The following is a 17,552-nucleotide window of genomic DNA, read 5'->3' as shown; positions in this document are numbered from 1 at the left end:
CTAGTCTCCTTATTAGTGTCTATCCACTTCCAGAGACAGGGCCTGGACTGACAGTTCGCGTGGGCTCAGTTTCACAACACGTCATTCTAGTTCCCATTCTTCCTAGTGTTTTTTCCCCTTGGGCTTTAGAAGCCGCAAAAGCTGCCTTATTCCCAGGTCAAGCCAATGGTCCTCCAACCGGCAGTGGCTCTCAAGAGGTTCTTCTAATGCCGAGGATTGAACCTGAGACATTCTGCATGCGAGATGTTGTACTGCTGGGCTGCAGCCCTTCTCCGTTCATTGTTATTTCCTTCTCCCACTCCCCTTACCAAGAGAATTTAAACTGGCTCCAATGGGCCAGACCATTGTCACATCTAGCCTAGCAAGATCTACTCCAGCTGGTTCTCCTTGGCAGAGAGAGAGGCCTTTCCAGGGATGGAACCTGACATAATTGTTATTTTAAACATTAAAAACCCATGTTCTGCCAACGACCTCCCCGTTACTGAAAACTGGCTGGAGTTTTACTCCCTCCCAGCTGACTCCCTTCACATGTTTGCATTAGCCCAGTTCCCTTGCTTCTGTGTGTATATAACTCCTCCCTCCCTCCCTCCCTCCTGTTCTTGTGGACCCCCCCCCCCCGACCTCCAACAGACTGTACAGAATCCCCAGCCCGAGAGGAGACATTCAGAAGACCTGCGATCTGCAATCTTCCATTGCGTCCTTCCCTCTGAACCTCTGCGATCAGGCATCCCCACCACTTTGCCAGCACAGACTGAATTGGTCTGCGTTGTATTTGCATTTTCAAATTCAAGGAAACGCTGCTGCTGGTGGTGGTTTCTCCCACTTGCCCACTCTGAGCTGAAGCAACTCTGCCTTTTTCTCCTCTCCCTCCTTTTTTGGCACAAGCCCTGCATCTTTAAGCAGCAAAACACAAAAAACCTTCTTAAAGGGGTGGCACACCCTCCCCCCGCTACATATCTACTCTCCAAAAATATGGGAAGGATTGGGGAGGGAGAGAAAGAGCAATGGGTGTCACCATTTCCTCTGCAGCTTTTGGTCTCTTTTTTCCTTTCCTTACAGAGCCGTGGTTTGGGGCTGCCAAGCAAAGCAAAAATTAAGTTATATTTCCCAGACATTAAAAATATGCATTGGCTTGAAGTCCTCTTCTGTGAAAATAAGCATAACCAACCCTTTACCCATGAAAGGAACTGCTGTCTGTCATTTCAACTCCACCCAGCCCTCTCATTTTTCCCGCTGTACTCAAGTTTAATTCTCAGCTTCCCTCTTCCCCTTTCTTCCACTGCTGGTTTTGGCTTTGTTGTGTTGTTTTTTAAGTTATGCAGCACCCCTGTCTCTCCGTAGGATTTCTGTTAATTCTGCACAAGCAAGAGTTCCGTTTGAGAATGCCAAATCCATTGTGTCCACCACTCACTGCATTGCTTCGAGGGTCGTTCTGCAGATACCTTGTGCTGAAAGGGAGACATTGGAGTTGGTTTGCATTCGGCCAACTTGCCCAGTTCAACCTCCTGAAACAATATGCAAACTGAAGCGCTGCCAACTGTTTGAAATTTGCGCTTCTCTGAATTTTGCAATGTGGTTCTCCAACCAGCTAATGCATTCAAAAATGCATATGCTGGGGCGAGATGTCCATTAAATTGCACACGATAGTGAAAACAGTGTACAAACTGCATTATGTCAGGGGGACACGCTTGGTAGAAATGAGCGTATGAGGCAGACTTGCACACCAAAATGTGTGTAGTAGGAGTAAATCGCACAAAAAATGCTGGAGAATATCAATGAGGATTTTTTTTTAATTACACACTGAGAGTGGATAAGTTTTTAGAATAAGCAAGTGAATGATGCTGTCAGAACAGCAGGGTAAAAATATTTTTGTGGGAAGTGATAAGAGAGTGCTTTCTGAGGTCAGTGGGGTCCCCGGCTCTTTTAGAGGCCAGCAGTGTCGTGTGATGCACTTAGAGGAGATTATGTGCCCATCTGAACAAAAAAGGCCTGGAGCAGTTGTCTCTTGGGTGTCGCAAAAGCTGGGGATGTTCTGCAGCAGTCACACAAAGAGAAGCATTAAGGGAAACACAGTTACTGAAATTGCATTGCTTGGTGCAGCTATTTCCCTCTTTAGTCAAAGCTCACCTGTCCAGGGCTTCTTTCACCCAGTTTCTTTCTTTCTTCTGGACAAAGCCATCCATGCCTCTGTTGCTGTTCTTGTTTCCCAGAAATCTGTCTCTTTCTACCCATGGGTCCTTGTACCCAGAAGTGCCTGGAATTGGGGGCTGCTTCTGTCAGTGGACACCCACAGGGGTCAGGGATTGCTCCCTGAACAGTATCTTCAGTACCAACCAACATAAGAGGACCGAAAGTGAGATTGTGCAGGGACAATCTGTTAAAGCTTCACAGCCCATCATTGTTTTATTTCCTTCTAAACCTGCATTACAGTTTTAAACTTCTCAGAGAGGAAAGCAGGAAAGCCTGGAGGTAAGGATGGCAATAACAGTATCACAGAAATAACCACAAAGCAGCAGGAGGCATTAAAATATTATGCCGCAAACAAGTCAGCAAAAGATAGTAAGACCTTGCCTAAAAATGCAAATCCTTATCATGCTGTATTCTCAGTTGAGAGAGCTCGTCTTCCTCTTTGGCGATCACTCGTAGCCAAGTAAGATTGTCTTCCATCGAGAAATGTCTAGCTAGTTAACAGTGTTTCTCAAACTTAGGTCCTCAGCTATTGTTGGACTACAACCCCCATCATCCCTAGCTAGCAGGACCAGCAATCAGGAATGATGGGATTTGTAGTCCAACAACAGCTGGGGACCTAAGTTTGAGAAACACTGGAAGACACCATAGGTCAGTCAGGAGTTGTAGCGTGAACCATTTGGAGAGCGCCAGGATGAGGAAGTCTGCTCTAGGTGGACCTGGTGCCTCCCCTAGATGTGCCCCTTTCCTGATCTCAGCAAACGGAAAGAGATAACAGCTGCAAATCAGAGGTCCTCTTTGTTGCTGGAGGGGCAAGGTCAAATTTTCATAGTCTTTTTTTCAATTTCAATTTTTAAAAAACCCTTTGAGAGTGGAATATGTTTTTAGAAGAAGGGGTTAAATAATGCTGTCAAAACAGCAGGGTAAGAAGAATTTCGTAGGAAGAGATAAGAGAGTGAGTGAGGGAAGCCAGAGAAAGGCAAGGCAAGCAGAGTTTGCAAGTAAACACTGGAAATAAGCACTGCGTTGGCAAAATTAAAACCACAATGTTGAGTTTTGGTATTTGCATGAAGGTTCTGCAGAACTAACCCTCCTTCCATGCTGTTTTTTGTTTGTTGTTGTTTTAAGCTACAACAGCTCCTGGCTCTTGCCACGGGTGCAATGTAGTCAAGTAGCACTTTCCACAGGTTAACTAGGACTAAAGCTGCACCAAAGGTCTGGGTCAGTGTCAGACAGCTGTCTGTGTTGCTAGGGAGGCATGGGGAACCTTGTGCAACCTTTGGCCCTCCAGATCTCACTGGACTACAAGTCCCATCAGCCCCAGCAAGTGCATCCAAAGATCAGGGATGATGGGAGTTGCAGTTCAGCAGCATCTGGGATGCCAAATCTCCCCCTGCATCTAAACTAGGTTATCATTGAACCCACAGGTGACATGAGACCAGACTGTGTCTGAACTGAGATTTGAGCCCAAACCTCCTTTTCACCACCCTGAGAAATTTTGTTTGCCATGCAAAATATTATCCTTTTACTGCAGCTATGCCCCACTTTTTTTCTCCAAGGAACTCACAGTGGTGCTCAAGGCGGTTTCTCCCTGTCCCCATTTAATCCCCACAACTATCCTGTGAGGTAGGTTAGGCTGAGAGGCAGAGACAGGCTTAACGTCACCCAGGGAGCTTCGTGGCCGAGTGGGGATTCGAACCCTGGCCTCCCAGGTCCTAGTCCAGCTCTCTTTGCCACATTGATTTCCATCTGAAGAGGCGGCCCTTTTCGGTTAACGATAACGCTCGTTACACCCAGGCATGTAATATGGTTGTTCTCCTTCTCTATCTCTCTCATTCGCCTGAACAGATGACTCAGCAGCCACTGAGCAGCCTCAGGCATCCTCTGGTCACTTGCCGGCAGCGGACGACTCTTCTGCGCACAACTCAAAGCCTGGCAAGAGGAGCACAGAAGCGGAAACGGCCAATTTATCTCCCAGCCTCATTCCTGCCCCGCAGCCCACCATCTCCCTCATCTCAAACGACAGCACGGACACCTTGAGCGTGGAGTCCCTGACGCTGGTCCCGCCCATCGACACGGACAGTATTCTTGCCGTCGGCGGGAATCAGCCGCCAGCCGCGGAACCAGGTGTTTCCACAGAGACCGACGGACAACAAACTTAGCCGTGCGTCAAACTGTGGCTCAGAGCGTCGGGGACGCGATCGAGCAAGCACTCTCCTTGTTCCCGCGAGCAGTTGAGCCAGCGGAGGCGTCACTGGCTGCTTAGCGACGTCCCTCAACCCGTGTCCACCTGCGTCTCTTGATGAAAATTCAGCGTGAGAGGCGGGCTTTTAAAAATAAAGATGGGAGGAACCTCAAACTTCAGTGCAGGACTGGCCTTGCACGCTGATGTTGCAGGGAGGCGGGAGGAAGGAATTTAAGGGAATTGGTGACGGACGGCATTTTGGAAGTACCTGGCTGCTTCTTCCTCTTTTCTGTTGCTCGTTTTTAAAGCCACTGTCACAGTCCCATCTTCAAAAGCCATGACTGCAACCGAGCAAACTAAACTCTCGTGATCCGAACCAGTTTTCTGTCCGTGCAGTGCTTTTCCACTTCATTTGGAGGAAAGGGCCGTAGACCAAGGAACTTTAGTAGGGTGTGTGTGTGTGTGTGTGTGTGTGTGTGTCCCATTTGGGCAAATCTTCCTTCTAGCCTGCTGAGTTCTAGTTTTCGTTTTGTTCGGAGGCATGAGCATTCTGTTGGGAATCCCAGCCAAGCTGGCCGCTTGTATTTATAGCACTGTAAAACTTTAATATCCAACTTGCGTGTATTCTGTGTCTGAAATAATTTTAACTTGAAGTTGTACGCACATCTGTTGGCGGGGGTGGGGTGGTTTTGCAAGCAAACACGAGAAATTCGGGTCTTTGGCATAACTCTAAAGGGCTTTATTTGGAGGAACACATGGGGGAATTGCGGGCAAAGTTTTGTGTAAGAGATTTCAGAGGAATGTAAAATATTTTAGCATACTGATGTCCTCATTTATTTTGTGGCTTCTTTGTCGTCGTCTTTGGTGCTCTCCTGCCGCGGCAGCCTTCAGAAGGAACTTTGTTTATATCCTCATAAATCCAATTCACATCCTACTGGCATTAGTTTCTGGGTACCACCATGCATTCTACTCACTTCTCAAGCAGGTGAAGAGAACGGGGCCTGCCCTACCATTAAACAGAGTGAGGCAGCTGCCTCGGGGGGGGGGGCAGGTGCTCAGGGAGAACAAGCAGCAGCCCCTCACTTGTCCCCCAAGATCTCTTAAGGCAGCCAGTTACCCCAGTGAAGGAAGCTGTCGTCACCAGGGTTAAAATAAGCTTCAAGTGCCAGTTCAGTTGGATGCTTTAGGTAGAATGAGAAGGCAGCCTCTAGTCCAGTGGTTCTCAACCTGTGGGTCCCCAGATGTTGTTGGACCACAACTCCCATCATCCCTGAGCTCTGGCCTTGCTAGCTAGGGGTGATGGGAGTTGTAGTTCAACAACATCTGGAGACCCACAGCTTGAGAAAGGCTGCTCTAGTCCTTTGCTAGAAAATTGTTCTATTATGTTTCACACCTGTAAGGTCCTAGCAGTGTTTGGGATTCAGCAATTGAGTCCCAAAAGCAGAAGCCCTGTGCAAGGACTCATATTTACACAGCGGGGCTGTCCCCCCGTGTGCCCCCCAAAATTGAGAAAGGAAGGGAAGGGGCGATTGTTTTATCTGGCAAGCTGCAATGCTTGTCCTGGCAGAATGATAGACATAGTGCAATGTAGAATTCCTCCCAGCATTAAATCAATTAAATTAATAGTCAAGCGCAGGGGTCAGAGGACTTTTTCAGCAGGGGGCCGGTCCACTGTCCCACAGACCTTGGGGGGGGGCAGACTATATTGGGGGGGGGAGAACGAATTCCTATGCCCCACAAATAACCGAGAGATGCATTTTGAATACCGTATTTTTTGCTCTATAGGACGCACCCGACCATAAGATGCACCTAGTTTTAAGAGGGGGAGAACAAGAAAAAAAAATTCTCTCTCTGCGCAGCGCCCCTTCAGCGAAGCGGCAGGAGAGCGGAGCCCCTTCCATTTCTCCTCCCGCTTCGCTGAAGGGGCGCTGCCCAGAGAGGGAAAGCTGCGCAGCGCCTCTCCAGCGAAGCGAAGCCAGGAGAGCAACATGAAGCCTCCAGAGCACAGCGGAAGCTCCCGCTGCGCTCTGGAGGCTTTGGGCGGCCATCCTTGAAGCCAGGAGAGTCTTGCTCTCCTGGATTCAGCGAAAGCAACGCGAAACCTCTGGGGCGCAGCGGGAGCGCTCCCGCTACAATCTGGAGGCTTCGCGTTGCTTTCGCTGAAGCCATGGAGCCTGCATTCGCTCCATAAGATGCACACACATTTCCCCTTAATTTTTGGAGGGGGAAACGTGCATCTTATAGAGCAAAAAATACGGTAAAAGGACACATTCTACTCATGTAAAAACACACTGACTCCCGGACCGTCTGCAGGCTGGATTGAGGCGGCGATTGGGCCAGATCCAGCCCCCGGGGCCTTGGCTTGCCTACCCATGGTCAAGAGAATAGGATGGGACCTAAAATCTCAAGCATCAAGGATAAGAGGTGCATTGTCAGCAAACATTGGAAACGATGTAATGAAGGTTCCACATTGCCGCTTTGTGAGGAGGGAGCGCCACAAGTTGAGGACTGTCGTAGAGAAAGCCTCTCCTACCCTGTCACCCTTTGAACTTCTACCAAGAGGTCCCCCTCTTCTGATCTCAACACTGTAGGGAAGGATGCAATCTTTCAGATGTTTGGGGCCAAAGTCATTTAGGGCTTTGAACGCTAATGTGAAAACCTTGAATCGAGCCCAGAGACAAACTGGTAACTGGCTGTTTTAAAACTGGCGTTGTATGAGTCCTATAAGGAACCCCAGCAAGTAATCTGGCCCCTGCATTTTGGACTAGTTGAAGTTTCTGAGTCATCTTCAGCAGATGCACATTACAGTAATCCAGTTTGGAAGTTAGCTGAGCATCAAATACGGGGGCCAAGTCATCTCTGTCCAAAAGTACCCAGGGCTGGAAACAGGCAGCCTCTTTGCTGCCTGGCCCTCCAGTGACAGCCCAGGAGAACTAGCCAAGATGACTATACTCTTCCCTCCACCGACAGAGACAAGAATGCTCCTGAATAGCAGTTCCTGAAGACCACAGGGGGAAGAGAGCGTTCTTGTGCTCAGGTCAACTGAGGATCACAGGGCAGTTTGTAAAGCAATGGTACCTCGGTTTAAGAACAGCCCTGTTTATGAACTATTTGGTTTACGAACTCCACAAAACCGGAAGTAGTGTCCCGGTTTGTGAACTTTACCTTGGTCTAAGAACAGAATCCAAATGGTGGAAGGGCACTGATGGTGGGAGGCCTCATTAGGGAAAGCGCACCTCGGTTTAAGAACAGTTTCGGTTTAAGAACGGACGTCTGGAATGGATTAAGTTTGTAAACCGAGGTACCACTGTATTGTAATAATGGTTGGCCACTGCAAGAACAGGATGCTGGACTAGATGGGCCATTGGACGGATCCAGCAGGCTCTTATACAACCCTAAAAGGTAAAGGTAAAGGTACCCCTGCCCGTACGGGCCAGTCGTGTCCGACTCTAGGGTTGCGTGCTCATCTCGCTCTAGAGGCCGTGAGCCGGCGCCGTCCGAAGACACTTCCGGGTCATGTGGCCAGCGTGACGAAGCTGCAGCTGGAGAGCCAGCACCAGCGCAGCACACGGAAATGCCGTTTACCTTCCCGCTATAAGCGGTCCCTATTTATCTACTTGCACTTAAGAGTGCTTTCGAACTGCTAGGTTGGCAGGAGCAGGGACTGAACGACGGGAGCTCACCCCACCACGGGGATTCGAACCGCCGACCATACGATCGGCAAGTCCTAGGCACTGAGGTTTTACCCACAGCACCACCCGCGTCCCTTATACAACCCTACCTGTAATCAAAATACGCAAGATGTTTTCTTTCTATTCTCACAGAAACTTAAGTCTGTTGTTTCTTGCTAGTTTGGGACTCCACAAGGTTATGCTCCTGTTGAAAAGCCTTTGCTTTGTACCAATAACCTTTTCCTGACCCCATCTTTCGGTTGCTTCTGGTTCAAAGGATTCTTCCCCAGTACAGACACTTGGCAGCTTTTGCTGAGAGCTCTCGTTGGTGCTTCTTAGGATGTGCCGGTTAAGGGGAAATAATCTGCAAGTCAAGGGCTAGGGTTGGAGGCAAGCTAGAAAGTGACCTTGGTTTCCCTCCATGTCTGTTTTCTGTTCATTCCTAGGATATACCGTATTTTTTCTCTATAAGACTCACTTTTTCCCTCCTAAAAAGTAAGGGGAACTGTGTGTGCGTCTGATGGAGCGAATGCAGGCTGCGCAGCTATCCCAGAAGGCAGAACAGCAAGAGGGGTTGCTGCTTTCACTGTGCAGCGATCCCTCTTGCTGTTCTGGCTTTTGAGATTCAAAATATTTTTTTTGTTTTCCTCCTCCAAAAACTAGGTGCGTCTTGTGGTCTGGTACGTCTTATAGAGCGAAAAATACGGTACCAAAGTGGTTAAATCATCACTCTGGGAAGGAGCTGCTGCATTCAGATTACCAGAGTTCAAGGACACATTCTAGCCAGGCAAGCACCACTCAAGAAGGATGCAAAGATGGGGCAGTGAGGGGTGTGGCTGGGGACAGTTCTGAGGGCCGGATGGAGAGCTCTTGAGGGCCATATTTGCCACACACATGCACACCGGCCCTAGCTTTGCTCATCAGAAGTTTAAAGCCAGGCAATGGCTGGCATTATATAAATCACATATATAAAGCAAAACAGACTGACTGGTCAACTTGAATCTGCTGGCGCTGAAGGAAAGTTTTTCCAACTGCTGCTTTTCAGTATTTCAATGACGCAAATGTTCTTGGAAATCGAGCAGGCGCAGGATCATGTCCCAAGGGGAGAGACCATCTGTGACCATGAACTGCTTTTGGAACGGTGCCATCCTCCCAATAATCTAATGTCTGGGAGAGATAGATGGCTGGAGAACCCAAGGGCTTCATTGTTCATTTTCCTGCATCCAAGCCAAGATCTTGTAAATCCAGTGAAGTCACGCTGACATTCTGATGGGTGGATTTTGGTTGCATTTCGTTTTCATTTCCCCTTCCTTTTGTAGCATACGGGCTTATTTTTAAAATATTCATGTTTTCCTGCACTCTTCTGTTCGAGACCGTTACAGCTGCTCCCAAAATTTTGCACCGAAGATTTGTTTCGCAGTCAACAAACATCCAACCAATTTTTGCCCTCTAGGGTTTTGCAAAACGATTGCAATGGCTTTTCACAACCAAACACCCTTCTCCTGATTTATAATAGCTTCTGAAAATACTTTGTTAACACTGGCAATTCCACCACGTATACTTAAAATCTGCCCCGTTCCCTTAAATCTCCACGAAGTGGCATCTAGGGTGCTCAGAATTCTTCTGATCACAACTGGGCTATAGCAGTAGAGGTTTGGTTTATTTAAAAACGTGTTTTACAGCAGCCGCTTTCATTCTGTGGGTACGCTGAACTGAATATGAATTCAAGAACTGTTCTTGGAATTTTTGGAAAGAGTCCAAGTGAGATCTAAAGGGGACTTATGATGCACGACGTTCATTTAGCAAAGTTAAGTATCCAACACATCATTGACTTTAGAAGATGCCTTGCAGACCTAGACCTGGAGCTACTATCTTATATATGGGCAGACAGAAAAGATTTTAGGGCCAAAAATAGCTACGCTGCTGTTCAAATCAATACAACCCAGCTTGTAAAGTTATGATGTGGTAATTAAGCTGTGGAATGTGATTGATCGCTCCCGGGCTCCTGAGCCAGTTGGCTCTCGAGTAAACGACCAACACTTCAGAAGTACAATAATTAGCCAGTAATTGAGTGCCTTGCCACAGATAGTAAAGTAGATTTGATTCACAAAACCAAAGGGAAGCCGTGGAGATTCTTGCCCTTTTCGTCTTGCTTGCAGAAATGGCACAAAGTTGGTTCTTGTGTGAGCCAGTGTTAGAAACAGATATGAAAGTTAGGAGCCAAATGCCACCTTAAACCTGGGTTATGGGCGCAGCAATGGAATGTCTAGGTAAAGGTAAAGGGACCCCTGACCATTAGGTCCAGTCGTGGCCGACTCTGGGGTTGCGGCGCTCATCTCGCTTCATTGGCCAAGGGAGCCGGCGTACAGCTTCCGGGTCATGTGGCCAGCATGACTAAGCCACTTCTGGCGAACCAGAGCAGCGCACAGAAACGCCGTTTACCTTCCTGCCGGAGCGGTACCTATTTATCTACTTACACTTTGACGTGCTTTTGAACTGCTGGGTGGGCAGGAGCAGGGACCGAGCAATGGGAGCTCACCCCGTCACAGGGATTCAAACCGCCGACCTTCTGATCGGCAAGTCCTAGGCTCTGTGGTTTAACCCACAGCACCACCTGCGTCCCTGTCAACGGAATGTCTAGGCCCTTTTTTTAATGTAACAAGAATACACAGCTGAAAATGAATGAAATGCCGCTAAAATATTACATTCCTTTTTCATATGGTCTAGTCCTTCTCCTGCCCACCCCCTAATATTCTTAAGAGGGTCTCTTCTCCAGTCTCCAGAGAGTAGTTGGAAGTGGGGAGGCAGAAAAAGGTCCTCTTTTCCTTCCACTCTGCAGTTATGATCTGAAATCTTAGGCGCAGTACTGCGTCCAGAGCTCAGAAACTGCTCGCACTAATGAAATTCCCTGTCGCAAAATGCGCCTAGAACAATGGGAGTTTTGAACACTGGTGTGAGCCCAGAACTTACCGTATTTTTCGCTCTGTAACACGCACCAGACCATAAGACGCACCTAGTTTTTGGAAGAGGAAAACAAGGGGGGGGTCTGAATCCCATAAGCCAGGACTAAAGCGGGGTCGCTGCGCAGCGATCCCGCTTGCTGTTCTGGCTTATGGGATAGCTACACCCAGCCTCTCCCCAGCAATGGGAGCTTTCATCCCCTGCCTGGGAGAGGCTGCGCACGGCTAAGGCTCCCCCAAGAGCCGCGCTTCCTTTAAAGAGCGCACGGAGTGTGTTTGCGGCTCTTGAGCCCTTCTCCCTCCTCGGGGAAAAGCCCCCAAGAGCCGCACACACGCTTCCCGTGGCTCTTTAAAGGGAGCGCCGAGCAGAGCCTCCCGCCTGCATTCGTGCCATAAGACGCACACACATTTCCCCTTACTTTTTAGGAGGGGAAAAGTGTGTCTTATAGAGCGAAAAATACCGTACTCAACATAAGAAGAGCTCTCCTGGATCAGACTAAAGCCCCGTCTAGTCCAGCATACTGTTCATACAACGGCCAACTAGATACCTCTGGGCTGTCCCCATTTATGATTCCTGGCCACTGGCCTTCAAAGAGTTGGAAGAACATAGCCCTATCTGAAGCTTCTCCATTGAGGGCTCCCACATGGAAGATGGAGCAATCTAGTTTTCTCCATTTTCTTTCAGCCGCAGCATCAGTCTGTGAAATGCGGTATTAGCCACCCACCTTATGGGCAGGGTGTGTGTGTCTCTACTGCGATAATGTTCTCAGAATTAAGATACTGAGACTTCCTGGCTGTAAAATGCCCCAGAATCAATGCAGCCAAGTGGAAACCAAGCCTTATGAGCAGGCTTCCTCAAACTCTGCCCTCCAGATTTTTTTTGGCCTACAACTCCCATGATCCCTAGCTAGCTGGACCGGTGGTCAGGGATGACGGGAATTGTAGTCTCAAAACATCTGGAGGGGCTGAGTTTGAGGAAGGCTGCTTATGAGGAACGGTTGAGGGTATGTTTAGCCTGGGAAAAGGAGGACATGGAATAGCTCTCTACATTTATCTCAAGGGCTGCCACATGGAAGACGGAACAAGCTTGTTTTCAGCTGCTCCCAAGGGCAGGACCTGAACTATTAGCTTCGAGTTACAAGAAAGGAGATTCCGACTAAACATCAGGAAGAACTTTCTGGCGGTAAGAGGTGTTACCTCTCTCGCCCTGACCTAGCCACTGTGATCCACGGGACAGTCACCTCCAGACTTGATTATTGTAACTCGCTCTACGTGGGGCTGCCCTTGAGACTGGCCCAGAAACTCCAGCGGGTGCAGAATGCCGCGGTGAGACTCCTTACAGGGTCCTCGCCGCGGGATCACATTCACCCGATGCTATACCAGCTGCACTGGCTCCCGGTGGAGTACAGGATCAGGTTCAAGGTGCTGGTTTTAACCTTTAAAGTCCTATGTGGCCTAAGACCCTCGTACCTATGCCACCCTGGAAGAGTGGCAGATGAAGCTGATGGACTATATGGAATTGGCGGAAATGACTGGCAGAATCCGAGACCTGGGAGAAGAGTTGGTGGAAGAAGACTGGAAGAAATTTAAAGACTATCTTCAGAAATACTGTAAAATTAATGAATGTTAAAATTATGCTTGGATTGGTAATAAGTGGTAACTAGTGACAAAAGTTAATAAGATTATGTAAAACATGTATTGATAAATGGTCGAAAATATCGAGGTATAATATGTTATGGTATAAAGTTAAAATATTTGAAAAAGGGTAAGAATTTGCTGAATTAAGTATGCAAATGGGAACACAAAAGGGGGGAGGTGTGAGGAGGTCAAGGATTTAAGCATATGAAATTGAGGATACTGAGAAAAATGGATTTGTTTTATTTCTTTTATCAAATTTCTTTTTTCTTAATTAGTTGTTTTTTGTGTATTTTTTGTGTTTTCTTTTTTGTAATGTTTATTTTTATCTGTGGTTTTTTTTATTCTGTGAATTTTTATTTTTCTCTTTTGTAAAACTCCAATAAAAATTTATTTAAAAAAAAAAATAAGACCCTCGTACCTATGGGACCACCTCTCCTGGTATGTCCCACGGAGGACCTTACGGTCTTCAGACAAAAACATCTTGGAGGTCCCGGGCCACAGGGAGGTTAGACTGGCCTCAACCAGAGCCAGGGCTTTGTCGGCCGTGGCCCCAATCTGGTGGAACGCTCTGTCACAAGAGACGAGGGCCCTGTGGGACTTGATATGTTTCTGCAGGGCCTGCAAGACAGAGCTGTTCCACCAGGCCTTTGGCCAAGGCACAGTCTGACCCCGTCCTTCGGTAATCCTCACAGAACTCTAGCCCAATGGTTGCCATTAATTTGATTCTGAATTGATTTTAGAATGAATTGATTTTAGAATGCATTTCAATTAATTGATTGTGATTTTATGTAAACTGTGTTACTTTTACTGTTGTTAGCTGCTCGGAGCCCAGCTTCGGCTGGGGAGAGTGGGATATAAATAAATTATTATTATTATTATTATTATTATTATTATTATTATTATTATTCAGCAGTGGAATGGTCTCCCTCAGAAGGTGGTGTACTCTCCTTCCTTGGAGGATTTTAAGCAGGGCTTGGGTGGCCATCTGGCATGGATGCTTTGGTTGAGATTCCTGCATCGCAGTGGGTTGGACTAGATGATCATTGGTGTCCCTTCCAATTCTGCAATTCTATGAATGGAACTTTTACAGCTGCATTTCTTTGAATGGGCTGCTGCAGCTCTGCCAGCCTCTTATCGCAGATCCTCGAGGCTTTCTCTCTCTCTCTCTCTCTCGTTCAAAGTGCAGCTTTTCAGTGCAGGAGACAGGAGTTCAAATCCGTCCACAGCCAGGAAGCCTGAATTGTGGGCAGAGTCTCTGGGCTGGAGCTTTCCTCGGAAACCCACAATTGATGCCACCCTGAGCGCTCTGAGCTCAGAACGGAGGAAGGAAATGACTGCTTCGCACGCAGTGCAGTCAAACGGTGGAACTCGCTCCCCTGGGAGGCCGGGACCGACGCCAACCTAGACGGCTTCCAGAGACGATTAGGCAAATTCACGGAAGAGAGTTTGCTTTGCCACCGCAGGTGGAGGCAGAAACACCGCTAAATGCCAGAAACCACAGGAGGGGGAGAACGTTCTTGTGCTCAGGACCTGCTTCTGGGTTCCTCACTGGCAGAGTCTGGTTGGCCGCTGTGAGAACAGGGTGGTGGACAAGAGAAGCTATTGGTTTGGTTTCCTCTTGGCTGGGGGCCATTTTCCAGGAAGGAATTCTTTTTTTTAAATATGATTTTTATTAATTTCTTTTTTAACACGATATTTCAGCACACCAATAACAAAACAAATAAATTCTTTGCTCTGCTGAGCTAGTGACCTCCCTCCATCGCTTCAACTGGTTATATATATATATACACACACACTCACATTTTTATTAATTTTTTAACATATCATTTCCAACAGTCATTTAACATAACTTCTTATCTTATGCAATATTTTAGACTTCCGTCAACAACCTCTGAAAATTTTCCATTTTCTATCGCTTATTCTGCATTTCTTGATTTCTTTTTTACTTTTAATTATCATTAACTTAATTCTCGTCATAATCTTCCTTGCAATATTTCATATAATCCTCCTTACAGAACTTATTGCAGTCTCACTAGTGTAATCTGTTTATTACAGTTGCTTTTCAAATAGTTCAAATATTTACTCCAGTCTTCTAAGAATCTCTGGTCACTCTTGGTTGTGTTTACTGGTGTTCATCGGTGCCAGTCTTTGTCCATAGTAAGAGGCACAAAGAAACCATTTACAGTGGTACCTCGGGTTAATAACTTAATTCGTTCTGGAGGTCCATTCTTAACCTGAAACTTCTTAACCTGAGGTACCACTTTAGCTAATGGGGCCTCCCGCTGCTGCCGTACGATTTCTGTTCTTATCCTGAAGCAAAGTTCTTAACCCGAGGTACTATTTCTGGGTTTGAGGAGTCTGTAACCTGAAGCATCTGTAACCCGAGGTACCACTGTACGTTGTCCAGTTGTCAAATCACATGTAGTTCAGAAGAATACCTTCCTCTGAAATTTTTAAAGTTTTCCGCACAGTCATAATTATATCATCTGCTCCTTTTATCCCAAAACTTAGTAAGTGCAGGACATTGTCAAAACATTCTGACTCATTATTCTGACTTATAGCTCGTGCCCGTAACCACTGCCAACCAACCCTCTGTTGTTGTTGTTGTTTTAGACCATGACTCCCTTTTCCCCTCCGTTGGTGTGGAAATCTGAGACAGCTCACTCTCAAAGCGTGCTCAGTCCCCACCCTAACCCCAGGCCACTAGGTAATTCCACACTCTTTCTGTCACAAGATCAGGCAGGAGGAAAAGGCATCTTGGGGAAGGGCCATAACTCACTGTTAGAGCATCTCCTTTGCAATTCAGAAAGGTTGAATCCCCAGGTATGTGAAATCATGGAGATCCATTGCGGCCCGGCAGTTTGGACCAGAGCTTTCCGAACTTTTCATGTTGGTGACACACTTTTTAGACATGCATCATTTTGTTGTTGTTTAGTCATGTCCGACTCTTCGTGACCCCATGGACCAGAGCACGCCAGGCACTCCTGTCTTCCACTGCCTCCCGCAGTTTGGTCAAACTCATGTTAGTAGCTTCGAGAACACTGTCCAACCATCTCGTCCTCTGTCATGCCCTTCTCCTTGTGCCCTCCATCTTTCCCAACATCAGGGTCTTTTCCAGGGAGTCTTCTCTTCTCATGAGGTGGCCAAAGTATTGGAGCCTCAGCTTCACGATCTGTCCTTCCAGTGAGCACTCAGGGCTGATTTCCTTAAGAATGGATATGTTTGATCTTCTTGCAGTCCATGGGACTCTCAAGAGTCTCCTCCAGCAGCATAATTCAAAAGCATCTATTCTTTGGCAATCTGCTTTCTTTATTCTCCAGCTCTCACTTCCATACATCACTACTGGGAAAACCATAGCTTTTACTGTACGGACCTTTGTCAGCAAGGTGATGTCTCTGCATCATTTTGCGACACAGCAATTCAGTTTTACCAGCAAACCAGAGGTTAAACTAACCCCTTTCCAGCCCTGGGAAGAGCGTTCATGCGACACACCTATACATGGCAGCTGACACTTAAATGTGTCGCGACACACAGTTTGGAAAGCGCTGGTTTGGACAATGCTGAGTTAAATCGCCCAGTGGTCTGTCTCAAGGCCTGCTTCCCATATTCCTTCTTTTTTTAATCATTTTTTTTATTAAGTTTTCCAAAAAATCGACACATACATTTCAGTACATAGTAAAACATTTTTTCTTTGTTATTTTTGTCAACTTCCCGCCCCCTTTTCCATGGTGTTTTAATTCCTCTCTGCAGCCCCCTGTCTTCTATATCTTAACATCACCACTATATAGGTCCTCCTGTTGCTCATAGTTCAAATCCTGCTCACGTATTCATCATATAATAATATTTCCTTAAATAGTCCGAAAAAGGCTTCCATTCTTCCACAAAACCTTTGTCTTTAGGTTCTCTTATTTTGGCTCACTTTGCCTGTCCCGCACAATCCATTGCTTTCCTTATCTATTCTTCTTTGATCAGTTCCTCATAAAGTGATTACTATGTGAGGACTTTTTAAAAAGAAAGCATAAAATAAAATACCCAGGGCTTGCTTAGGACAAAGTTCACATAATGCCTGATTGCTTTTGAGTCACACCCATTCTCCCATCAGAATCCAAACTGGGTGGGTGTGACTCTTAGATTTCAGACAAAGGGTTGTATCACCCATTAGTCATGCTCAAAGTAGATCTTTCAAAGCCATTGCCCATGACTAACCAGGGATAACAACAGGATTTGACCTACTTCACAGGGCTGTTGTGAAGATAAAAGGTAGGAGGAGAGGATAATGTACCCAACCTCATGATTCTGGGAAATATCAACCACGTGAAGAAAAATAAGCATGCGCTACACCCAGTGCCAGATTTACATATAAGCTAAACAAGCTATAGCTTAGAGCCTCACTCTCTTGGGGGCCCACAAAAAATTTAAAGGGAAAAAAACTGGATGTACATTTCCAAAATATAATTTTAAAAACAAAATAAACCCTACATACAACAACAGTGTTTTGTGTTGTGCAGACTCCTATGATGTAAGTAATGGCCCCGTCTGCTAGCCTGCTCCCTCAAATATCACTGGTTTGCTCATTTCTATATATAGAGTGCCTACATTCTGCATGGACTGGTTGCATGTCAACATGTGCAAATGGCTTTAGATACCTATTAGGTCCATAAATTACCATATAGCATATATTCAACACAAAAACAGCGACAATTTGTTGTTGACAAAGGACAGCTGGACATATAAAGGGCCCCATTACCTTCAGTAGCTTAGGTAAAGGTAAAGGGACCCCTGACCATTAGGTCCAGTTGTGGCCAACTCTGGGGTTGCAGCGCTCATCTCGCTTTATTGGCCGAGGGAGCCGGCATACAGCTTCCGGGTCATGTGGCCAGCATGACTAAGCCGCTTCTGGCGAACCAGAGC

The 17,552-nt window shown here is 46.8% G+C and overlaps 2 protein-coding genes across 5 annotated transcripts in view; one reads left to right on the top strand and one right to left on the bottom strand.

Annotated features, from left to right (window-relative positions):
* Nucleotides 1-5,196, top strand: part of CLEC16A (C-type lectin domain containing 16A) — a 92,090-nt gene extending 86,894 nt beyond the window's left edge. For 3 of the 4 annotated variants that reach the window (XR_014541491.1, XM_083585605.1, XM_083585604.1), the window contains one exon: nt 4,036-5,196. Coding sequence is in view for 2 of the 4 variants with exons in the window: in XM_083585605.1 (XP_083441731.1) it covers nt 4,036-4,349 (314 nt within the window). In the remaining 2 variants the exon portion in view is untranslated. Of the gene's footprint in view, nt 1-2,210; nt 2,470-4,035 lie in introns of all 4 variants that reach the window. The other variant, XR_014541490.1, reaches the window with a different exon arrangement.
* LOC310749103 (myosin-11) overlaps nt 1-17,552 on the bottom strand; it is a 1,537,435-nt gene that overhangs the window by 1,259,392 nt on the left and 260,491 nt on the right. The window lies entirely within an intron of this gene.

The sequence above is a fragment of the Podarcis filfolensis genome (assembly GCF_964270895.1).
Source record: "Podarcis filfolensis genome assembly, chromosome: 14".
Classification (NCBI taxonomy): Eukaryota; Metazoa; Chordata; class Lepidosauria; order Squamata; family Lacertidae; genus Podarcis; species Podarcis filfolensis.
Note: the sequence above shows the minus strand (reverse complement) of the source record. Positions and strands in the feature narration are given on the sequence as shown.